The sequence below is a fragment of the Pyrus communis genome, chromosome 17 (assembly GCF_963583255.1).
Source record: "Pyrus communis chromosome 17, drPyrComm1.1, whole genome shotgun sequence".
Classification (NCBI taxonomy): Eukaryota; Viridiplantae; Streptophyta; class Magnoliopsida; order Rosales; family Rosaceae; genus Pyrus; species Pyrus communis.
The window spans coordinates 18,588,201-18,613,544 of NC_084819.1; the positions used below are offsets into that span (position 1 = coordinate 18,588,201).

General features: G+C 36.9%; 4 protein-coding genes across 4 annotated transcripts; 2 read left to right on the forward strand and 2 right to left on the reverse strand.

Moving 5' to 3' along the window:
• The first annotated feature begins 1,328 nt into the window (after nt 1-1,328).
• On the forward strand, nt 1,329-5,462 carry LOC137722587 (importin subunit alpha-2-like). The gene is made up of 11 exons (XM_068461628.1): nt 1,329-1,666; nt 2,417-2,513; nt 2,606-2,697; nt 2,786-2,917; nt 3,055-3,240; nt 3,426-3,589; nt 3,673-3,751; nt 4,005-4,133; nt 4,268-4,395; nt 4,479-4,856; nt 4,947-5,462. The coding sequence occupies exons 1-10, from the start codon at nt 1,457-1,459 to the stop codon at nt 4,852-4,854; spliced, it is 1,593 nt and encodes a 530-aa protein (XP_068317729.1). The 5' UTR covers nt 1,329-1,456; the 3' UTR covers nt 4,855-4,856; nt 4,947-5,462.
• A 272-nt stretch (nt 5,463-5,734) lies between these two features.
• On the reverse strand, nt 5,735-9,217 carry LOC137722588 (syntaxin-43-like). The gene is made up of 8 exons (XM_068461629.1): nt 8,768-9,217; nt 7,555-7,831; nt 7,306-7,395; nt 6,960-7,037; nt 6,709-6,786; nt 6,552-6,617; nt 6,396-6,476; nt 5,735-6,292 (listed from the first exon to the last, which is right to left on the reverse strand). Exons 1-8 carry the CDS (start codon nt 8,959-8,961, stop codon nt 6,185-6,187), a joined length of 972 nt encoding a protein of 323 aa, XP_068317730.1. The 5' UTR covers nt 8,962-9,217; the 3' UTR covers nt 5,735-6,184.
• Nucleotides 9,218-11,523: 2,306 nt separating this feature from the next.
• LOC137722687 (protein DEHYDRATION-INDUCED 19 homolog 3-like) lies at nt 11,524-15,170 on the forward strand. Its single transcript, XM_068461748.1, has 5 exons — nt 11,524-12,078; nt 12,512-12,654; nt 13,515-13,592; nt 13,963-14,216; nt 14,777-15,170. Exons 1-5 carry the CDS (start codon nt 12,003-12,005, stop codon nt 14,883-14,885), a joined length of 660 nt encoding a protein of 219 aa, XP_068317849.1. The 5' UTR covers nt 11,524-12,002; the 3' UTR covers nt 14,886-15,170.
• Nucleotides 15,171-16,021: 851 nt separating this feature from the next.
• Nucleotides 16,022-19,722, reverse strand: LOC137722788 (uncharacterized). The gene is made up of 4 exons (XM_068461876.1): nt 19,583-19,722; nt 17,705-18,976; nt 16,621-17,602; nt 16,022-16,440 (listed from the first exon to the last, which is right to left on the reverse strand). The coding sequence occupies exons 2-4, from the start codon at nt 18,974-18,976 to the stop codon at nt 16,187-16,189; spliced, it is 2,508 nt and encodes an 835-aa protein (XP_068317977.1). The 5' UTR covers nt 19,583-19,722; the 3' UTR covers nt 16,022-16,186.
• Between the last annotated feature and the right edge of the window lie 5,622 nt (nt 19,723-25,344).

Below are 25,344 nucleotides of genomic sequence, written 5' to 3' on the forward strand. Positions count from 1 at the left end.
AACTAGAGCTTCAATCCATGTAGTCTGAAAGCTATCACAATAAATCTGAAAGCTTGAGTAGAGTTTTGGAGAAGCACGACACAGTGAAATTAAAAAAAAAGAAAATTCCTGAAAATTTTGAGTTTTAATGATAAGGACAAAATAAAGGGTAAAATAAATAGTACCAGTATTGACCTTTTAGTGTAAAAATATAATTTTTCGTTAAAATAAATAGTACCGTTGGCTTTTCGATAAAACTCCCATTAAAAAAAAGCACAATATAGTGAAATTTAACAATAGCGAAGTTTATCAATCGTTTAATTACCGCACTGTTTACTTTATAATCCTATGGGCTTCTTTAGGGCCTTCTTTTTTACTGGGCATGTTGGCGGGACCGATAAACTTCGGTTTAGAGAAGCCCATGAAGTCTATTTTTCTTCCTATTAAGAAAAAAAGAAGTGATTTTTATTATTTTTAAAATATTAAATCTTTTTTCCTATAAAACAATTCTGACCTTATAAGAAATTTCAAGGAAAGTCAAACACCTCAGTTTGTCATACTCATTTTGGGTTTCTAAAATTATCTTCAATAATTAATTTTTTTCTATATACTTTGGATTACATTTTGCTGTCACGTAAATTTAGTGAGCGCATACATTTTTGCATTATATTACTGTCATTGTTTTACTCATACTTGTCGCAGCGTATGTACATTTGAAATAAGTTTAAGGGAATCATAAAAGACATGTGCAGCCGTTTATCAATAACTCAAAAGTCACTAAAACTTTCATGACGAACAAGAACCGATCAACTTGACTTTACACCTATAAATCAGTTCGTATCACTGGCCAATCAACCAGCATCATCAATCCGACTGATTCACATTAACGAGAAATTTTTCATTGTGATCGGTATATAGGATGATACATCACGTGTCATTATACAAATGGTGAGATATGTGTGTTAAAAAGTTAATAACTTAAAAAATAATTTTTTTTACAACTTATATAAAAACACGTGGTGTAACATCCGTGATCAATCGACTTTAATAACCAGCCGACAGACAATTTCGAGACACTTTACTAGGGTTGGGTCAAACAATAAAGCTCTCAATGAACCGGTTTGGGTCCAGTTTTGAAAGTAAAAAACCACAATTGGCCATCATCGGACAATCGAACCAAGACCAAAGAAAGTAACACTTTTTCCCTCATCTTCAAATTCAAACAGAGTGGCAATCTCCGTAATTACGTGCCGATCCGAGCCTAAAATCCCAACACCCTCGCACTCTTCCACTAACGCTATAAAAATGGTCTCTATTTCCCCATCATTCTCTCACTTCAAAAAAACCACACAAACGCAAACCCACTCCCACGCTCTCTCTCTCTCTCTCTCTCTCTCTCTCTCTCTCTCTCTCCTCTGTTCGCTAAAACCCTATCTCTCTCTCCTAGGGTTTCCGATTCTTGATTTGAATTGAAACGATGTCGTTGAGGCCGAACGCGAGGGCGGAGGTCCGCCGGAACAGGTACAAGGTGGCTGTGGACGCGGAGGAGGGACGGCGTCGGAGGGAGGACAATATGGTGGAGATCAGGAAGAACCGTAGAGAAGAGAGCCTCCAGAAGAAGCGCCGCGAGGGGCTTCAACCTCAGCAGTTTCCCTCCAGTCTTCACTCCTCCGGTCTGGATAAGAAGGTGAAACCTAATGTTTGATTTTTGGCTGATTTGGGGGTTTGATCGAATTGATTTGTAGGGTTTGTTAAATTGGGATTTTACTGATTAAGATGAATGAACGCTTTTGGTCACTTTGTGTTCTATTGGATTTGGATTGATTAATTGGTTACTGTGTTTATCAAATACATTCAATTTTAATTCAGGCGTTTAGCTGAAATGGAAGCTAATTTTAGTGCATACGATTGAAATTTATTGCCGAGTAACTGTCGGTTTTAGGTTTGATTCTTTGGAGAGTTCATCAGACTTAGGAGTTGTGGGTAGGCGATCATGAGATCATTGAGCTCGTGATCGGTGCGGAAATAGTTTTAATCCTTTGAGCGGTTGTTAGATGCATGCTGATTACTCGCTTTACTGTAGTTGTTTTTTTTCATTCGAGGATGGAGTGTTTTCTATTTAGTAGACTTTAGCAGCACGACTTGTTGCTGTTTAGTTAAGCCTTGCCTTAGTTTTAGATATTGTTTAGGGTTCCAAGATGTTTAGATTTTGAAGTTACTGAACTGTGTTGAGGTTATTTGTCGTGTTTGTTGCTGATTAATGATTCATGCAATTCCACACAAAAACTTTATGGTACGTTCTAGAGTTTCAAATGAAAGGAAAATCTATGCTCCTATTTTTGTTCCTGTAGAACATGTTAATTATGGTTTAACTTTTGGTAGGTTTGACGTCTTGTTGGAGATAATACTAATAGTGGTTGAATATTTTTTGATACAGCTAGAGCATTTACCATCCATGGTTTCTGGTGTTTGGGGTGATGAGGGCAGTTTGCAGCTTGAGGCAACAACTCAGTTTAGGAAGTTGCTTTCAATTGGTTAGTAGACGTTTGTGGCTGTACAATTTTTTCTTTCTTTCATACATTAGACTGTGCGTACCTATTGATTGTTATATTCCCCTACACGCTAGAACGTAGCCCTCCGATTGAGGAAGTCATACAAGCGGGTGTCGTTCCTCGCTTTGTTGAGTTTCTAATGAGGGAGGATTTTCCACAACTTCAGGTATGTTACTTGCTAGTTAATGTTTCAGTTATTGATTACCGTCTTATTTATGTCTATGCTAAAAAATTTTGCATACAATTTTCTGCAGTTTGAGGCTGCTTGGGCTCTTACAAACATTGCTTCTGGGACATCTGATAATACAAAGGTGGTAATTGATCATGGAGCTGTTCCGATATTTGTGAAACTGCTTAGTTCTCCGAGTGATGATGTTCGTGAGCAGGTAAAACATTGGGAAGATCAGTTGAGGGTTTGCTCCAAGTTGTTAGGTTTATTTTGTTGCTCTTTTCTAGTTTATATTTATTTACTGTAGATGTTGACCGTCATTTATTCACTTCCTTTGCCTTCTTTAACTTGCAGGCTGTTTGGGCATTGGGAAATGTTGCTGGTGATTCCCCTAGATGCCGTGATCTTGTACTTGGTAATGGGGCTTTGCTTCCATTGCTTTCGCAGCTTAATGAGAATGCAAAGCTCTCTATGCTGAGAAATGCAACTTGGACACTGTCAAATTTTTGCAGGGGCAAACCACAGCCTCCATTTGATCAGGTTAAGGTTTCTTAGTTATGTTTAACTTGAAAGATTCTGAACTTAGTCACTTAGGTGTTATATGGCTTTGGTACAGTCTATTGTAATATGTTGGCAACATAGGTCATATTGTAGGGAAGTCAATTCAGGTTGTGTCCATACCAAGAATGGCTGTTTGAGTTTTTCAAATTTTATTTTTGTTTCAGGTTAAGCCTGCCCTTCCAGCTCTTGCGCGTTTGATTCATTCAAACGATGAAGAAGTCTTGACTGATGCTTGTTGGGCTCTTTCTTATCTTTCTGATGGTACAAATGACAAAATCCAAGCTGTTATTGAATCTGGAGTGTGCCCCCGGCTTGTTGAGCTTTTAATGTGGGTGCTTACAGTTCCCTGTTCGTATTTCTTCCCTTATTGTTATGTTCTGAAAATTCTGACCTTCCTAAGCATTGTTCCAGGCACCCATCCCCTTCTGTTCTCATTCCTGCTCTCCGCACGGTTGGAAATATTGTTACTGGAGATGATATGCAAACTCAGGTATTGTTTGCTCTTTGGCTTTTTAGTTGCCTTGTTTTCCCATGTAGATGTTTTTAGATGATATGTGGAACAGCATATAATCCCTTATTTTTGGTTGCCCCTATAGAGAATGGTGAACATCTTTGCTCTCTAGACAAATGAAATGGAGCTAAAGAGAGAACAGTTGTACTTGAATAACAGACAGATTTTCCATTTGCCGTTGTAACATTTCTGCTTCTGCATTTGGAATTAATGAGCTGTTGTTTCTTCCTAGGTTATCATCCAACATCAAGCTCTTCCTTGCCTGCTGAACCTTTTGACTAACAATTACAAAAAGAGCATCAAGAAGGAAGCTTGCTGGACTATTTCAAACATCACAGCCGGAAACAAGGATCAGATCCGGGTAATGCAAAGCTTTTCTAATTTCTTTATATATTTACATTCGTGGAATCATGAAACTTAGAACTTGATTTAGAGTTTCTGTTAAGTTTTCCATCCGAGGTACTGATGTTACCAATTACTTTTTGGATTAAACAGGCTGTAGTTGAGGCAAATATAATCGGTCCTCTTGTTAATCTGCTTCAAAATGCTGAGTTTGATATAAAGAAAGAGGCTGCATGGGCGATCTCAAATGCTACTTCTGGCGGTTCTCATGAACAGATAAAGTATGAAGAGAATCTTGTTAACTTTTCTATATAAGGCATGAAGCTTTCTTATCTGCTGATTGAATTTGTCTTCTCGCTGACAGGTTTCTAGTTAGTCAAGGGTGTATCAAGCCACTCTGTGATCTTCTTGTCTGCCCAGATCCTAGAATTGTTACAGTCTGTTTAGAGGGCCTGGAGAACATTTTGAAGGTTGGTGAAGCCGAGAAGAACCTGGGGACTACTGGGGGTGTGAATCTCTATGCTCAGGCGATTGAAGATGCTGATGGGTTAGAGAAAATTGAAAGTCTACAGAGTCATGACAACACAGAGATTTATGAGAAGGCAGTAAAGATGCTTGAGACATATTGGTTGGAGGACGATGATGAGACAATGCCACCAGGTGACGCTGCTCCAGCTGCGTTCAACTTTGTAGGGAATGACGTTCCAACAGTCCCATCTGGTGGATTCAACTTCGGCTAGAGGTGATGCACATTTCACAAATCCATAATTTCATGTTTGGAATGTGGACGGTGTTATTGATGCTTAGAATTGTATTATTCTATCAATTGCAGAAGCATTCCTCAGCGAGGCAATAATCCAGTCAAGTCGGGTCCGGTCCAGGTCAGGTCAGGCGTCATGTTATGTTCGAGTCCTGTTGTAGGGTTCATTGTTGTCGGGGGTAGCTGGCTCAGGTGTTTGAACCAGCTGGTTTAAATCGGTTCAGGCTCTCATGGGTTTGATCATATGGACATCAGCAACACATTAAAAGAAAGAACCGGAGTTGTTTTCTTGGAGAGTCGTTATTTCCGGTGGTCGGGTCATTGTCCGTCTTCATTTGTTTTAGGTGTCATATCATATATTGGTCTCACATGTCTCTACTTGATCGGAGGTGTTTTGGAACTCCCAAACTTTGTTTTTATAGTCAGACGGTCGAAGGATTTCTGTTCTTGCTTACAGTTGTCTGTTGTTGAATCTTCGTCGTCCTGTTTTCAGGTTCAAGATTTGTTGTTGGGTCGGAGTCAAATCATATTGCCGGATGGTATACCATTTCTATTGGTTACATTTATATGATGGAGAAATTTTACTTATTTCGTTTCTCGTTAGAATTGACGATGTTTGTTAGCTTCTGGGCATTCATCTGTTGCATGAAAATATGCAGATCTTTTCAGTAGTAATCACATAGCTGACCTTACTTAGCGCGATTTCTTATCGGCTTCCAACCTTAATTCCTTGATTAACGACTTCAAGGAACTGGTCTTCGCATGCTATTTTCACCTCTTGCACACCCTTGATTATTCATCGCCTTTGAATTGAATAAAACTAGAGAGAATTAAAGCGACATAAATCATTCCCGTACATATAAGCTAAAATCGATGTATTTCGCTATATTGAATGATCAAAAACATGTAATGGAACAAATAAACGCCGCGTCTTACACACGAGTTCTGGGGAATGAAAGCACAAAATCCTGGACAACGAAAACCGGAAGAATCAACGTAGATCCTTCGATGAAAACGCCCTTCCCCAAGGAGAACGTGGATCTTAAGCTCTATACAGGTTCCGGGTCGGTCCTTCCCCAATGAATCATCACCCCTCCCCCTCCCCTCTTTCTACTAATACAGTAATACCCAGAAATTAGTAGGAATTCACAAATAGTCACTTGAAGTAGTATGTGTAACTAGGGCACTCCAAAACTTCGTCGAATCTTCTGCTACGGATGGCATCTTTGCACGCTTAGAAGTCCGAAGGGAGGGTTAGGACAATTAGAACGAAACCAAAATCAGGAATCAACTGACCTTTCGCTTGTAGATCAAAAGAATATCTCCTTGAGGATTAGGAGGACCAACATGACAAAGCACATGATAACGAGTACGGTAGCACACATCACCATTCCCCCTTGTTTCTGTGTTCTCTCAGCCTGTAAGCCCCCATCCGTTAAACATAATATTCCGCAAGAACAAACACGGAAAAGAATCTGAAAACATACAGATGAAGTACGATGATTGATGTAAGAAAGGTACCTTTTGCAATTGCTTGAGGCCCTCATCGACTGTACTTGCTACATTCTGAATGTTGTAGTCTATCCTATCAACAATAGTTCCCTGTTTAAGAACGATATTTAGTTAATGGCTGATTTTCTGATGAAATTCATGTATCGAGAGGACATGAATACTAACCTGGTCTATCACTAGTACTGACAAATCCTTCATAATCTGAGCAAGCTCATTCACAGATTCCACAACCTATTGGGAAGAGAAACGAGTATTAGTCAATTATGAAGAAGCATGATCCAACACCAGTCAATTTAGAAACAACGAAAAGATCTTCACTTGCCTGTTGGATCTCTCTTTCCCTTTCTGCTGTGAATGCCTCGTTTTTCTTTATCTTGGCCATCTGACGCTCATTAAACATCTGACAGGATGCGTGAATTATCATCATATTACGATCATCTATGGTAAAAAAATGTCTTAAAATTTGATCACTCAACAACACTATAAATACACTGTATAGGGAATTTAGTGTACTCATATTTGTCGTGATTGACAAGATCTTGAGAAAATGGTAATGAACTGGAGAAAGCTTACCATGTCATCCAAATCATCACCGTCCATTCTCGATGTACTTCCATTTAGGTTCATCTCTAAATCATCCCCATCTTGACCCTGTATCACCAAAAATGAGAAACAAAAGAAATGTTTGAAAATATATAACTGTAAGTTTAACTAGTTTCCAATTACATGTCAGATCACACAGTTACCCTCGGTATACAAACTGAACGCGGAAACACGATTCCAAGTTCCAAAAAGTACATGGAAAGATTACGTATGAACTAGATTATCAAGCCAGAGTAACAACAGAATGTTGAAACAAAGGTATGATGTATAACAATCCACTGACTTGAATGGTTAAAAGGTAAAATTCTTTTCGCACCTCTGTTTGCTGCCTGAGTCGCTTCAAATAAGTTGACTGTTTCTTGCGAAGGTCCATTGACAGGGTCTGAAGGTCAGTGGCAAGAGAGCGCTGCAAAAGAAACATGCAGACATTAGCACTGCTCTTTGGGATTACTTGAATTATAGATAACGCCCACTCAAGAGTGCAACACTCTGGAATAAACAAGACTAAGGAAAACCTAATCACTTACTGCGCTGCCAAAAATATTTCGTGGCTTCTAATTCTTACCTGCACATTTTTTCTAACATTTGAATCTTCAGAAGGCCCAGCTGCAGAAAGCTTCTGTAGTCTCTTCTCAGATTTCCTTATCAAATTAGTTATCTCTTGCGTAAGACTCTCAATCAAATGTTGATCTTCTTTACCATCTCCAAAAGAAGGCATTAAAGCCTTTGCGTGAGCCTTAGTCAGCTCAGCCATTTTTACCCGTGCACGCTGCACGTTTGCTGCTACCTCTTCTGAAAGATCAACCCATGCTGGCGGTAGACCAACAGTAAGTGCACCCCGACTGCAGCAATAAAAACACAATGACTTTCACACTACAGAAATAAATTTAAAAAATCCATACTTGCACCCGATTCATTGCCTTTTTCCGTGCATACTAATAAGAAGAACCAAGGATAATGTTCCCCTGAAACCAAACCAATCCCCCAATTTCTTGCAACAAATTTCAGTAATTACGAACGTCTCAAACTGACTAAAAGGCTTTCAGTAACCTTCTAGCATAGCAGGGTCCAAAGAGAACCAAACCATTTCAGGGACTCACATTGCAAACATATTAGAACTAATTCAAATACGAGCAACTTAATACTAGGTCTAGTGGTATTCCTCTTCACTTGTAAGTGAAGGTCTTAGGTTCGATTCGTGCCAAAGGAGAAGTTGAACCACATTATCATGGCAAGCCTATTGTAAGGCTTAGCCCACTCCCCCACCCCCTTTAGTGTAGATACTATTCAAAAAAAAAAAAAAATCATATACAAAAAACCCACAAATCGTAATGCTCTTCTCCAATGAATCATCTTCGTGGACCGTTGCTTCTAAAATTCTAAAAGTTCATCACTGCAAGCTCTGAATTGTACATCTGCATTGCACCTGGTGATCATTCACCCGATATCGAATGCCTAAACTACAATATCTCTGATCTAATAAACAACAATCCAGCCTCCAATTTTGCTATCTAAGATTCTAAATATCACAATTCAGTGTGACCTAATCTGCATTCAGCACACTTCCAGTAAAAGACTTCTTTCTCCACTATCTGAACCTTTCATTTCTTTTCTGCTATTGATCTATGTTTTTCCTCTAAACTTTAACTTCATTAAATGTTAAACACTTCAATTAAAGCTTAAATTAAACAGAAAATTTCCATTAACATACACAGAAGAGGAGAGAGGGGAGAGAGAGAGAGAGAGAGAGAGAGAGAGAGAGAGAGAGAGAGAGAGACCTTGAATTACCGGGATCTTCAGTACTGAGCGGAGCATAATTCCGATTGGGATTCAAAAGCGAAGTGCTGACCAATTCAATGACCGGGCCGCCACCGGCGCCGGAGCTCGAAGCGGAGGAGCTCGTGGGAGCGCGGACGCTCTTCAACGCATCCCTATACTTTCTGTAAACCAAGGTCCGATTCCTCGTCGCCATGGAAACGGAGCTCCTGATTCAGATTCGCACTGGACAATCACAAAATCTATGGATCCAACGGACAATCAGGTAGTTTGGTTTCGCGCCTTGTCATGCGAAATGATGAGGGAAATGAAGTGGTAAATTGGAAGGGTTATTCTTCTTCCGGTAGTGGCTGAGACGGGGGTCACGTGATCGGAGATCCGGGGAGGAGGGTGGCGGGGACGGCGAGTCACGTGGCCCCGGTGAATTTGGAATTTATAATTTTTTGGTTGAGAATTTGGAATTTATAAGGCTTCTTCGTCAGTTGGTTTGAAAGTTCGCCGGTGTTGTTTACGACCGCGGTGTCTTCTTCCGGTGCGGGCTTTTTGATTTTTGGGCCTATTGGGCCTGAGGAATTAAAGAGTTTTTTCCATTTGGTCAAATTCAATTTACATATTTATCCCCTACACTTTTGAGATGTTTCACTTTGGTTCTTAAACATGAAAGCTTATGTAATGAAGTCAATATCTAAAAGGTTCTTAAACAAGAAAGCCTATTTAATGAAGTCAATAGCTAAAGGGTTTTGTGGCTGAAGGGGGTTGTCAAGCATTATTTTGAAGAGTGATTCACTTTAGGTTATTTCTGTATCGAATGTGTTTTCCATGGATTTGTTTTTTGTTGGACCAATTATAGAGGATGCAAAGTTCTTGATGCAAATTATTGCTAAAGTTTCATGTCTGTTATTAGACTTGCTAGATTTACCCTCCATTCGGGAGATGATTGTACTTGGTGTGAGGAACCTCCTATTATTATTAGTGATCTTCTTGAGGAGGACCTCTCCATCCCTTATGCTATTTAGCATGTCTAGGTTTGAAATTAAATACATCACCTTTTCTTTAAAAAAAAAAAAAAAAAAAAAAAAAAAAAAACTAAAGAGTATTGCTATTCAGACATTGCTTTTTATTCACACACACCCTTGTTAATTTTTGTCTATTGATCTTGTTCAATTTATTCTATTTGACGGTCGAAAATTAAGAGAAGCATGTGAGAAGTAAAAATAGATATGTAGATAGTACCAGTCTAGCTAAAAACTTAAAAAAAAAAAAAAAAAAAAAAAAAGTTGCCACATGCATGGCACATGAGAGTTTTAGACTATTTCCAATCCTTGGGTTAAAACCTGTTTAGCCTATAAAATTTAGGTTTTAACCTAGAAACAGTTTTTTTGTTTTAACCTTTATGGGTTAAAACTTTAGCCCTAGATTATTAAAGAATGAATTTAGGCTAATTTTTTTTCTTGAAGTAACCTTTTCAAAAGAAAAAATTATGTAAACTATCCTAATTTAATTTTATGAACATTTTAACCTAAAAATATTTAGATTCTGACAAATATTGAAAAATCACAAACCGACACTATGAAACTCGTGAAACACAATGAAGGAGTATGAAACACATAAATTTTTTTTTTAATTACTTTAGCCATTGGTTATAAATTTGGACTGTTAGATTTTTTTTTTAACCGTTAGATTTCATCAAATTAGATCTTAACAGTTGGATTCAATGACTTTATAAATATAAAACTAAAAAATATATATTCGACTAACCCAGGGGAGAATCCTGGGCTAAATTTGACCCATAAATGAGTTTTGCGTTTTAACTCATATTTGTCCCAACGGTTGGAGCAAGTTGAGGTAAGTTTAGAACCTAAAATTTGAGTTTTACTCCAAATGTTAGAGTAGGTCTTAGACCATCTCCAACATTTGGGTTAAAACATAAAATTTTTGGCCCATAAAATTTAGGTTTTAACCATAAACAACTTTTTTTGCTCCAACCTTTATGGGTTAAAATTTTAGCTCTAGATTATTAAGAATGAATTTAAGCTAATTTTATTTCTTAAAGTAACTTTTTTAAAAGAAAAAAATTATGTAGACTATCATAATTTAATTTTATGAACATTTTAACCTAAAAATATTTAGATTCTGACAAATATTGAAAAATCACTAACCGACACTATGAAACTCGTGAAATACTATGAAAGAATATGAAATACATAAAAGATTTTTTTTTTAATGATTTTAGCCGTTGAATTTAAATTTGGATAGTTAGATATATATTTTTTTTTACCGTTGGATTTTATTAAAATAGATATTAACAGTTGGATTCAATAAATTTATAAATATAAAATTATAAAAAAAATATACATATATGGTAGACCAGCCCCACTAACTCAGAGGGGAATCTTAGGCTAAATTTGGCCCATAAATGAGTTTTAAGTTTTAACTCATATTTGCTTCAAGAATTAAAACAAATTAGGATAAATTTAGAATTTAAAATTTAAATTTTACTTCAAGAATTAGAAAAAGATATTTCGTATAAACACAAAAGAAAGAGTCTTGAGCGCTGAACAACCCACAGAAATTCAAAGGCAAATTCGTAATTAAATTTGTCGTGAGTCTATGGTATAAGGACACGTGTCAAATCATGAAAACTACCAAAGTGAAAGTGACTATGAAAGCGCAGTTGAGTTGAGTCAGAGAGGGAGAGTCACAACAAACAACGAGCTGTAAAACGGTGTGTGCCAGCCACCAAGAGAAAGAGGAGAGAGAGAGGCTTTGTCTCTCTCTTTGTCTCTCCTCTGTGTGTCACTGTTATTTCATTTTATTGGCCATTTGTCATATTCACCACACACTTCTACCTGGAATAAATTCCATTTATTCCTCCCCAACAAATAAATTATAAAAAAAAAAACTAAAAATACAGAAAATATACAGCGTAGAGAGAGGTAGATATAGATAATAAACTGGTAGGAGAGATTAAATTCCTCTTCCTTCCTCCTCTCCTCCTCTTCCTCCTTCCTCTTTCTACACAATCACCGCCGTCGCCACCGTCGCCGCCTTCTTCAACCATCGTCACCCTCGGATCCTCCAGCTCAACCGACCCCAAAAGCCGATTCCTTTTTGTCCGTTTCGATAAAATCCCATTCCCAATTCTTCGGGTTTCTGAATCTGAGAGATCGGACCCAAAGGCGAATCGCACCCCAAAGACCTTACCTTTTCGTTTAAATTTGTAAAGGGTGGCTAGCTATGGACGGTGATTCCTGGAGCGCTCGTCTATCTTCTGCCTCTCGGCGTTATCAATCCGCCCTTCATTCTCGATCTGGTTAGCTCACATTCATTTCTTTTCCGTTTTGATCATTAATTTTTTGTTGATTTTTGTGTAATGCCTTTTTTGGTAGGGAAACAAAAAGGAAATTGATTTTGTGTTTTTTGCTCTGAATTTTTTATTTTTTATCATTTTTCGTTTGGGGTTTTGGTTTTAATCTGAAGAATATAAGTGGTAAGTGGTAGACGAGAGAAATTAGAAAGCTTGATTCTTTTTCTTTTCCAAATTTTTATGACCCACGAAAATAAAGTTAGTGATGATAACATTTCACCAAGTTGAGCTGAATCCAACTACTTTGGGTGTCATTATTTCTTTCTCGAGACTTTTTGACATCAGAATTTTGGGTTTTCAATGGTGAAACCCCAATTAATTAAAGTTCTGCAATTTTATGGATTTTCCACGTATTGAAACATGGGATTGTGCAATGTAGATATGCTCATGGGGTTTGAAGAAATTGATGGGGATGATGATATAAGGGAGGAATTTCCATGCCCGTTCTGCTCCGAATACTTTGACATTGTAGGATTGTGCTGCCACATTGATGAAGAGCACCCGGTGGAGGCGAAGAATGGGGTATGAATCCTTTTTCATATCTGTCAGTACCTAATTTCTCTTAGTTTCATCCTGAAAGCGAGTACTTTTTAATTGTTTGGTGTATATAGATTGAAATTATTATGCGACTTGATGTTTGTATTTAACTTTTCATGAGAATCTATTGCATACGTTGTTTTATAAAGAAATATGTGAAAGCATCACCTAGACACCAGTGTGCAAGTATTGAAACCAATAAAGCCATTAAACCATGTTCTACTAGTCCGAGCATCTAATCCGAAGTTAACCCTAATTGGTACGAGTTCGTACCTGCAGAAGTACTCATCTTGAATGATTTCGTACTTCAATCTTCTCTTCTCTCAGTTCCTTACAGGTCTTGCTCTCAATAGGATGAGCGTATATTGAACATGCTAACTTGAGAAGTGAGGCCAAAGACGTGTATATATTTGTCCAATTACTTGCATATCAAAACACATATACACCAAATATAGTTTGGTCTCACTCACATTAGGAGTAAACTCTCAGTATGTTCATATCCAAGCATCATTTAGTAGGGAATACTGACAAGACAACCTTTAATCAATCATATCTTACAAAATGCTTAAATTCAAAGCCATTTGTTTAGGAATATCAAGAGAATCTTATCGATCCCAGCTTCTTAAACAGCTGAGATTTTATCCTTTGAAGAATTGATTTCAATGCTTTCTTGTTGAAATACGAGCTTGTAATGTGGTGGTGGGAGAAGTGGAAATTAGGTAGTTGGTCAAGTTATATGAACTTGCTAAGATGTTGCATTTGTTAGATGTTAGATTTCTCTTATTTTAATGAGGATGGGTTATTGGAGGTTAATCTTACTAAAAAAGAACGTTGTTTATCTGCAGGTATGTCCGGTTTGTGCAATGAGGGTGGGGGTTGATATGGTTGCGCACATTACCCTACAACATGGAAGTATATTCAAGATATCCTTTTTCTGTTGATCTTTCATCTGTGCAGATGTTATGTGTTATCTTTTTTCTGTCATAATCAACTTTGTCGTTCAATGCAAATTTATCAGTATTCCACGTGCCAGCTCATTCTAAAAAACTTACCGATGGGGATCTGACATATATTGTAACGGTATGATCTGCGTCCTTAATGCTTTAAACTAGTAATTTACCCTCCTTACCATTACCATTTGTTGCATGAAAACATACTCCATATCCCCAAAATTCTGATTGAACACAGTTTTCTTTTGGTTCATCGTACCCCTGAGATTTATTATACATTTTATCAAAGATTGATTAGATTGAAGATTTCTCCCAATGCTTGAGTTCCTTAACTAGTAATTACATGCAACGCAAGAGGAAGACGAGGAAAAGTGGAGCTCATTCAACTCTATCTTTGTTGAGGAAAGAACTAAGGGAAGGAAATTTGCACTCTCTTTTTGGGGGCTCTTCCTGTTTACTTTCCTCATCCAATGCAGCGCCTGATCCATTGTTGTCACAATTTATTTTGCCTATGGCGGATGATTTTGTTAGTATGCCGCCCTTCTCAACTGAAGCAAGCTCGGCCAAGAAAAGTTCAGATAAGAGAGTATCAGAACGGTACGTTATTTAATCTTAAACTCCTTTTGATGGGACACCTAAAACCTATCTCTCTAGCTTGCTCTAATTCTGACCTTGTAACCCTTGGTCAAGCTGAGTGCCTAACCAGTTATGATTTCTTGCTAAATCTCATTTTATGTATAAGAAGTTTGGACAAGGAATATGAGTGTTGGTTGCGAATTGCGATGGACGCATTTGCAATTTCATACACTAGTCATGCATGATCGCTTGCAATATGTTGCAGAAACAAATAAAAAGGAACTTTGACTAATCACTTGAGAGGGCACTGCACACAACTCTTGTTGTGTTCATATGTTTGTGCTCCATGCGAGAACATGCTCAATCTTTTTCCGTGCATACTATATCGTGCTGAACTACACGGCTGAAAGAACGCTTAAAACTCCATACAGTTATTGTTGACGCTCGATATTGTCAAATTTCTACAAACGAGCATGCTATTTTGCCTTCCGTTGCATATGAAACCTGGTCTAGGTTCTTTAATTTTATTATTTTCCTCTCGGTATGCTTCTTAGGTCTGACACACGTTTATTTGGTCACAGAAACGTGCAGTCGCCTCCTTTGTCCATCAAGGATAAGGAAGAGAAGACGAAAAGATGCGCGTTTGTTCAGGGGATGTTGTTGTCCACCATTCTTGACGACGGTTTATGAATTTCCCAACGGCGCCGCTGCAGGAGTGAAAGTTTGCACAACCAAGAGCGAGCCCTTTTGCAGTCTGTGGTTGGTTTGTAGCTAAGAGTATTCCCAATGGTTATTGAGCACGAGGAGTGTGTGGAATAAGTTGTTGTAGGAATCTGAGTGTAATTATGTGGCATGTGAACTTTAGTTTATAGGCCTCAACAAAACTCTCGTCATCATCTGTTATTTTCAGGTCGATATTTAGTTCTTTTTAAAAGAAAAGAAAAAGAAAAAAGAAAATAATTTCTTTTCATTCAATGCTTCTCCCTCTAACCCCTTTAGCACTTTGTACGAATCTTCGTTTGTTAGGTCAGGTGGTTCAGACAGTGTGCTTCTCGCTCGCACTCAGTTCTTATTCTGAAAAGTCCCTTTTGAGTGAATGGTAAGAAAAGTTGGAGGTCCGATATGTCTAACATGTGACCACACTAAATCACAGAAACATAATTAGTCGGTCTCCACCCACCTACCAACTAGAAAACAAATGGCCCTTCAAATATTTATGAATTGGGAAATGGTCATGGGTGGGTGTGAAGCATAATTGAAGGATATGACATATGGAGCCAGTTCCCCCGCATTCATACAGTTGTTGAAGAAAAAGGACTCCAGAGAGAGAGAGCTATGTTTGTCGCTCGTTATCTACAAATTACAGTTTAACCCATGTTTATTCACAATCACAACACGTCAAACTGTAATCAGGATAAACATTTCCTTACACAAAAAGAGCCAAGCATCTTTGGCAATCGTAAATATTAACCTAGCCCCAAAAAGAAAAGTTTCACATGTAACGAGCCAAGTATTTTCAGCCGACTCAAATTGTAAAAAGATTAGTGGGACTGACATGTGCTATTGTACTCGAAAGGTGGTGTAGTGGAGGGGCTGGGTCGGATGACAAAGAAAGGGCAAACACAGAAAGGCAAAGAAAAGGCTGGTTGGTGGTATGTGAGTGGTCCTGGTCCATTACCACAAGCATCACTCTTCCCAAATAGTAAATGCATAAGTAACTTCCGGTACAAAAAACAAAGGGTGGCCAAAGAAACAACCGTTAAGAAAATATCAAAAAATAGCAGAGACAGACAGAATAATAACAGCCAATGAGCAAAAATGGAAAGTGATAAATACGTAGCAATTTTCATATATTTGAATTAGCCTAATCTAACAAATTAATGTAAAAATGGGATTAAATAAGCTAAACAAAATATGGTCTAAAATTCCTAACAAAAACAGGATCGACGGGGGAGGGGAAAGACGTGTGTTGCAACGAGGATACTCGATAACTAGAGACGTAAACTCAACCACTGCAGGAGTTTTGTATCGAAGATCCTCTTTACAACTTCCCCTACAAAAGATTCGAAACAAGATGGACATCGGCCTCTCATCAGACTTGTCATTCCACCCACCGTTAATTCAACGTGGGCGCAGGTTGAGGGAGGAGGCACGGGAACTACTTCACAGCTTCTGTGCTCACGTCCACACGCAGCCAAGACAGTGTGCGTAGATCTCCTCGCAATGTCCTTGAAAGTGTCTTGGTCTGAAACACAAAGATACAAGGAGTTGGAACATTCCAATTGGCAGTGTAGAATCATAATTCATAAGAATAAGCGGGCAGAATCATAATTCAATGTAGAAATGCTCAAGTCTGGATCAGTCCAAAATGAACAATGTGATAGTTTTCCATACAAGTATAAAATAAGTTGAAAGCTTCGCATACCTAGATCAACGTCTCGGGACAAATTATCCAAGTGCTTTTTGACCATCACTTTCAGTTGTTCCTTTGCTAGGTGAAAAACATCCTGTTCCGTAGCAGTACTAGGGGACACACCAGCATCAGATCCACTAATATTTGGTCTACCGCTGAAGTGATGGAATTGTCCGGAATTTGGTACTGAATTCATTCCGGTAAGTACAGGCCATAATGCTCCATTTTGAGATCTATCAGCAGATGTTGTAGTCGGATCCCCAATTGCTTGCCTTCTCTGAGGGGTTGATGCTGATGTATTTAAGAAATCAGTACTCAAGTTATCTGGCACTAGTGATAAAGGATTGTTTTGTAATCTCTCCTCAAAGAATGTGTGGTAAGATGCCTCCATCTCGTCTGTCCTGGTATGTTGGACTGTCATTTCCCTTGTCTGAGCAGCTTGAGGGTGAGAGAAATCATTTCTCAAATTATCAGATGAGTTCCTCTCATTTATACTGGCCATATAACTCGTCCTATTAGAATTAAGGAGTTGTTGAATATGACGCTGTATTAAGCGTCTCCCTGATAGAGTTGGTGCTCCTGCCCCAGATACCGGGGAAGGTGCTTGAAAACCTCCAACAGGAAATCTAGGGGGAAATCCTTGAGTAAATTGTGGACGAGGTGAGGACACCACATTAAGGTCTATTCCTTCGTCAAAATGTACAGTAGGTGATGGTCTATTAGACAAAATGTTGTTTGTAGTTCTTTGATCAGACAACCGACCCTGAGCCTGTGAACTTGAGGATCCCATAGCCACAGGTCTACAACCCTCACAGTACCAATTACCTTCAGGTACTTCTCGGCCAAGACCAACACAAAAGGTGTGAGCAGGTGAATCACATAGATCACACAGTAACATGAGGCCATCTTCCCCTCCTTCGTGGCATTCTGTACATATCACATTCTCATAAGGGTCAAGATAACTCCTGAGTTCTTCTTCTGTCGGCTGATAGACCTGCATAAAGAAATAAACCCATTTGAACAAACAAACAAAAAAATGAAGCAGCAAACAGAATGCAAGATAATGCATGACATAACAAGTAACATGATAAGGTACCTGATCACGCTCAGAGACCTGTATCACCACTTCTCTCAAATCAATTCCTGTCGTACATCTTGCAGGCTTACTAATTGTCTTAAATCTCTGCTTGCACAAAGGGCAACGAGATTCCACTTTTCCCCATTCCATGATGCAGGCAAAACAAAAATAATGAGTGCAACAGTCTAGTGTTCCCCGCACTCTTCTTTTATCTTCCTCGGAGAGACAAATGCCACAGACCTGCTTTACAACCTCAACCTTCACTTGCTCAATCTTCTCTTTACCCTTCCTTCTAGGAGGGTTTCTTGGCTGTTGTACAGGTGTATCCTCCTGAATGCTAGTAGGCACTAATGAACTTCGCAAATTAGTTTCCAATCTTTCACACAACTCCTTGGCTTCTCGTACTTGCTCTCTCTCTTCCTCGGAGATGGTGTAGTCATAATCAGATGCTCCAGAAGACACAAAATCTGAATCTGACGGTATAGACATTCTCCTCCTTTTCCTAACCCTTTTTTTCTCATTCGTTACTCTCACGGGCACAATACTATCCATGAAATCGCTATCACTTTCAATATCATCGTCACTTCTTGCCTTCCTCCTCGACGCCTGACTTGTTCTACCTTTCTTTCTCAAAGGCTTCTTTGAAGCCAAAGATTTTCTCCTTTTTACACCTCTTACAGGACGACCCTTTTTCTTCAAGCACCGCTTGCCCACTTTCCCATCAGTTTTCTTCTTTTTCACCACTGGTTTTTCTTCCACGTCCGAAAATTCATCTTCATCTGGTGTGAATTCCTCATCGTCATCATCATCTTCATCATTATAATCCTGATCCTCCACCTCACGATATGTAATCTTTCTCCTCTTTCGTGACGGTTTAACCCCATTTTTCTGCCGGCTAGAAAAACCATTTTGGACCTTTGACCTAATTCCCTTCCTAACTGGTTTCACTTCCTCTTCATCTTCTTCCTCCTCCTCCTCCTCCTCCTCCTCCTCCTCCTCATCCTCCTCCTCCTCATCCACAATAAAACCACCAGCACCCCTTTTTGCTCTTGATCGAGTTTTCTTCCTCACCTTTTTCACTTCATCCTCCTCTTCCTCCTCATCCACAAAGCTCTCTTCCGACGCATCTCCGTCCAAAGAAGAACAGTAATCCTCCTCTAAATCCTCAGAAACTTCATTTTCTTCACCCGAAATCACATAATCCTCATCCGAATCATCGGAACCCTGATACTTTGACGGAACCCTTGTCTTGATTTTTCGCTTGGAACTAACCTTCCCTCCCTTTACCATCTGTTCCTTGCACCCAAAAGAAACCATAAAATCCACATATTAATCCAAATTTCAGAATCCCAAATCCAGCTCAAACAAATCAAATTACAATATTTCCTCAATATTTTTTCTATTTCCCATCACGGATCTGCTGTTTTCGGCATTAAAACCAAAAATAAATATATAAAAAAAAAAAAAAAAAAAAAAAAAAAACCAGGATTCGCTTTCCCACAAATTTATTCAATTACACCAAAATCCATCAACAAAAAACCCACCAAGAATCTCCATTTAAAAAATCTCTCCCCTCTCCACCTTCTATTTTCCATTTTTTCAGCTAACTTTATCCAAATTACCAATAAAAATCCAAACAGATAACAAATCCCCAATTCAAGAATCAAATCCCAAGAAAAAATATCAACAACAACCCACCCCAAAAACCCAGAAATTCAAATTCAAACAAGAGCCAGATAAAATATATTTTTTTACATCAAATTCCAATACAAATACACAGGTAAAAAAACCTACATATACAAACACAAAATACAGAAGAAAAAAAAAATTCTAGAGAGAGAAAGAGAGAGGAGAGAGAGAGAGAGAGAGAGAGAGAGAGGTGTGCGTGGTGGGTACCTGAGAGAGAAAGCGAGAACCAGAAACAATGGAAAATGGTCCGAAATTTTTCTTCTTTTTTTCTTTTGTTTGCGTTTTTATATTTTTCTTTTTTATATGAATTTCGCGTTATTTGTTTTTATAATGCTCTCGAGAGGAGAGAGAGAGAGGGAGAGTAAAAAAAAAAACGTTGCTTCTTACGGCGTACGCAAGTTGGAGTTCCAGTTAGATGTTTCCATTTCTGGAATGACGGAATTACCCTTGCGCTTTCCGGGGCCGTCATTCGTACCGACATGGATGGATTTTGTAGGCGTTTGGTATATTTCGATTCACTGCGTGGGACGGATTTTAAAGATTTGATTGGCTTTTAACCCAACAAAGACCATACGACTTACTTTTTCGGATCATATTTATTTCGACTTTTTTAGGAAATTGGTATTATCATTTTAAAATTATCATTCTACACTATTTATAAGTATATATTTTTTTTAATTGAGGAAAGTTTAGATTGTAAAATGAGATTTTTGGAGTACTAATAATAATTTTCCTTTTTAAACTAAAATAAATTATGTCATAAAATTCCCGTTTGTATCTCATTTTTTTAATATTGCAATGTCATATGCAAAATTATTATTTTGTTGTCGTGTTAGATTCATGTTAATTATTATCAAATCAGTTGTCAGTTGATGACGTGACAAACACACATCCAAATATCACATTGAGATGTTTTACTTGCTTAGATTGAGCAAAGTAAATTAGGGATGCGAAGAAGGATTTTCTATACAAAAGTTCTATAGTGCTCCAGAATATCTCATACTCCGAACCTTTTAACTGTTATGTCACAAATTTTATGATTTTTACCAAATATTTGATGAATAAAAAACTCGAAATATTTAATCCTCTCTAGTATCGTGGAAATGATTTTCTATAAAATCAACTAACTCCACCAAAATGTGTGGTAAGCTCCACCATCAGAACCCGCATTTTTGTGTGTTCTATACGGGTGGGTAAAAGTGCAAAAAGTCGACAATCAAATTATTTTTCATTTTACGTCAATAAACATGCTCTTAAATTAAATTGTATAATAAACATTACATGGCAATTTCCCATTAAAAATTTATTAATTTTTTTACAATTTGGCACATATGAAATTAATTTATTACTAAACACAAAACGATAAATTTGAAAACGCGTATCAAACTGTGACTGACGGCCCACTTAGTACTATAATCTAATGGTATTCATCTTCATTTGGAAGTGAAAGGTCTTAGGTTCGAATCTCGTAGATGGCGAATTCAATGCCAAATTAGGTTGCTCATTGTGTGGCTTAGTTGAACCCCTTTTCTCTTAGTGTAAAAATACCGATGTATTAAAAAAAATAAAAAAAAAGCTGTGATTGACAGGATAAGTATTTCCCATTCTATACTAATTAAGCAACAAAAAGGGGAAAGCCAATATCATATAATTAGGAAGCTTAGTTGGCAACATAATTTTGTATATTAAAGTGACTAATCGAGTTCACGTACAAAGATACATTTTGAAACGTCCAAATCTGGAGAATCAACACTTGAAATACACATTTACAAATAAATTTATTTAGTCATAAAGTTAAAGAGTTAATTAGTTAAGCTTTTATGGTTTCTTTATGTTATATTCCCATCATTATCGTTGTTAATTAAATGGTTTATTTCTTTAATTGGTGAGACCCCACAAAAAAAAAATATGTGGTAAGCTCCACCATAGAAATCAGCCCGTTAAATGCAACCAATAATTCTAATCACAAGACGACATGAGCCTACAACTAGAGAAAATTTTTTAGTGTGTCGGGAACATTAGCCAGTACACCAAGTGTCATAATATTATTGGTGGATTTTTTTTTTTTTCAAGTTTCCAACTTATTGTATTATTACATTCAATATACAATACTGTATTTCCAACAAACTGTAAAATTTGTCCTACAGTTGAGTTTGGCACGCATAGTTGGTGTGGATCCATTATCTTAACTTTTTCCCTCTAATTCTATAATTTCTTTTAATCCTCGCCCGTTCATTTCACATAACACTTATTACTATATGATATTGTAAGTTTTCCGCTTAACAAGAACAATAAGTTATGGGGTTTTATTTGTCATGTGCTTAATGATTTTAACTTTTAAGCTTATGCAATTTCAACCATTCATGCTCAATTAATGGTAAAGTTATTGTGTTTAGTGGATAAACACACTATCTATGTTAATTAGGCTTATAATTAGTGGTTGGGCATTGGAGAACATACTTGAACTTGGATCTAACCAATGTTGGACCTATTGCAAAGGTAAGGATGAAACTTGGGCTTGGGTTGAGATGAAAAATTTGGGTTTTGAATTTTGATCAATGTTTTGTGGGTTAGCAATTGAACTTCTTGTTTGGATATTCCAATTTGTTGTTCTCATTTTGTTTATTTAAAATAAAGTGATTTTCGCATTCTTTTTTAATATTTTGAAATTCTCTACTTAATTACTCGTCTTAAATCCTCTGCGATGTATTCAAAACCTTATGCACTCCTCATGGTATTTTCTTACGGCGTACGCAAGTTGGAGTCCCAGTAATATGTTTCCGTTTCTGGAATGACGGAATTGCCCTTGCGCTTTCCGGGGCCGTCATTCGTACCGACATGGATGGATTTTGACTTTTTGTAGGCGTTTGGTATATTTCGATTCACTGCGTGGGACAGATTTTAAAGATTTGATTGGCTTTTAACCCAAAAAAGAACGTCCCCCCATAGGACTTACTTTTTCGGATTTTTTATATTTTTTTAGAGAATTATTATTAGGATTATAAAATTATTATTCTATACTCCTTATAATTATATTTTTCTTTCTAACTGTAAAAAGTTTAGAGTGTAAAATAAGATTTTTGAAGTGCTAATAACAATTATTTTTTTTAAACTAAAATAAATTATATCATAAAATTTCCCGCTTGTATCCCATTTTTAAATATTGCAATGTCATATGCAAAATTATTATTTTGTTGTCGTGTTAGATTTATGTTAATTATGATCACATTAGTTGTCAGTTGATGACGTGATAAACGTGCATCCCAAATATTACATTGACATGTTTTACTTGCTTAAGATTGAGCAAAGTAAATTAGGGATGTGAAGAAGGATTTTCTATACAAAAGTTCTAAAGTGCTCCAGAATATCTCATACTTCGAACCTTTTAACCATTATGTCACAGTTTTTGTGATTTTTACCAAATATTTAAAGAATAAAAGCCTCGAAATATTTGATACTCTATAGTATTGTGGAAATGATTTTCTATAAAATCAACTGACTCCACCAAAATGTGTGGTAAGCTCCACCATTAGAACCCGCATTTTTTTGTGTTCTATATGTGTGGATAAAAGCGCAAAAAGTCGACAATCAAATTATTTTTCATTTTACATAAATAAACACGCTCTAAAATTAAATTGTATGGTAAACATTACATGTCAATTTCCCATTAAAAATCTATTTATTTTTTTACAATTTGGTGCATATGTAAAATAATTTATTAAAAAAACACAAAACGATAAATTTGAAAACACTTATCAAACTGTGATTGTATTTTCCATTCTATACTAATTAAGCAACAAAAAGGAAAAAGCCAATATCATATAAAAACATATTTTAGGAAGCTTAATTGGCAACATAATTTTGTATATTAAAGTGACTATTTTTTTGTCAAATATTAAAGTGACTAATTGAGTTCACATACAAAGATACATTTTGAAACGTCCAAATCTGATTGAGAATCAACACCTGAAATACACATTTACAAATAAATTTATTTAGTCATAAAGTTAAAGAGTTAATTAGATAAGTTTTTTTTGTTTTTTGGTTTCTTTATTTTATATTCCCATTGTTAATTAAAGGGTTTATTTCTTTAATTGGTGAGACCCCACTAAAATTTGTGTTAAGCTCCACCATAGAAATCAGCCCATTAAGGAAATGCACCCAATAATTCTAATCACAAGACGACATGAGCCTACAGCTGGAGAAATTTTTTAGTGTACCAGAAATATTGGCCGATACATAAAGTGTCATAATATTATTGGTTGGAATTTTTTTTTTCAAGTTTTCAATCTACTGTATTATTACTTTCAATTTATGATACTGTATTTTCAACACACTGTAAAATTTCTCCTATAGCTGAGTATGGCACGCAGTAGTTGGTGTGGATCCATTATCTTAACTTTTTTCCCGTAATTCTATAATTTCTTTTAATCCTCGCCCGTTCATTTCACATAACACTTATTACAATATGATACTGCAGGTTTTCCGCTTAACAAGAACCGTAAGTAAAAAACATGAATTTATTAAAAAAAGATTATGGGGTCTTATTTGTCATGTGCTTAATGATTTTAACTTTTAAGCTTATGCAATTTCAACCATTCATGCTTAATTAATGGTAAAGTTATTGTGTTTGGTGGATAAACACACACTACCTATGTTAATTAGGCTTATAATTAGTGGTTGGGCTTTGGAGAATAAACTTGAACTTCGATCTAACCAACATTGGACCTCTTGCATAAGGTAGGGATAAAACTTGGGCTTGGGTTGAGATACCAAATTTGGGTTTTGATCAATGTTTTTGTGGCTTAGCAATTGAATTTCTTTTTTAGGTCTTTCAATTTTAATGTCTCATTTTGTTTTTTGAAAGAGAAGTGATTTCCGCACTCTCTTTTGACCTTTTGCAATTCTTTACTTAATTACGCGTCTTAATTCCTATGCGATGTATTCAAATCCTTAAGCACTCCTCATAGTATTTTCTTTTAGGTTTATGCATTCTCTCCTTTAAATCAACAGGGGAGGACGAATTGAAATTTATAGTTTCTTCGAGTTTTCATTAGTCATTGATCACTAGGCCAAGAACCAATTGATCCAATTATACAAGCTTTAGAGCATCTCCAACATTTTTGTTAAATTTTTGCTAGTTTAATAGGTGAATAGTGTCAAACAACTACTTTAGTTAATTTATTTAATTTTTGATCTCCAACAACTTGCTCTATTTTAACAAACCTTGAATGTCACATATCGGGTTCGACTCCACCGTAGCACGATATTGTCTGCTTTGAGCCCCGACCATGCCCTTATGGTTTTGTTTCTGAGAACTCACACAAGAACTTCCTAGTGGATCACCCATCCTGGGAATGCTCTCGCCCGAACTCGCTTAACTTCGGAGTTCCGATGAAACCCGAAGCCAATGAACTCCCAAAAGGCCTCGTGCTAGGTAGAGATGAGAATATACATATAAGGCTTATAGGATCCACTCCCCTGGGCATTGTGAGATCTTACAATCCACCTTCCTTAGGGCCCTGACGTCCTCATCGACACACATCCGGCCAGGGATTGGCTTTGATATCAGCACGCCTTGATTTTGGTCGGGATGTGTCATTGAATGTTTTAGAGTGCTACTAGACCTAACCCATTATCTTATTTTCCCACCTACTTATAATTCCATTGGCCATAAAAAGTTAAAAAATTAAAATATTAGTTTCCCACCCCTATTAATCCTAAAATAACCTCCACATGTTCTTTTTCTTTCTTTTTTTCATTTCTTTTTTCTTCACCTTACTCTGCCTCATGAAAGAAGCGCATATTGAAGCTCAGTATTGCCCTTGATTCATTAAAGTTCTTGTTTGGGGTAATCTAAAAGTGGTTTCAATGATTTGAGGTTATTTTTTTCTTTTAAACCATCAACAACCACATCATTTAATTTATAAAATTTAGTCTTCCTATTATTACCCTTTTCTAAAATCATC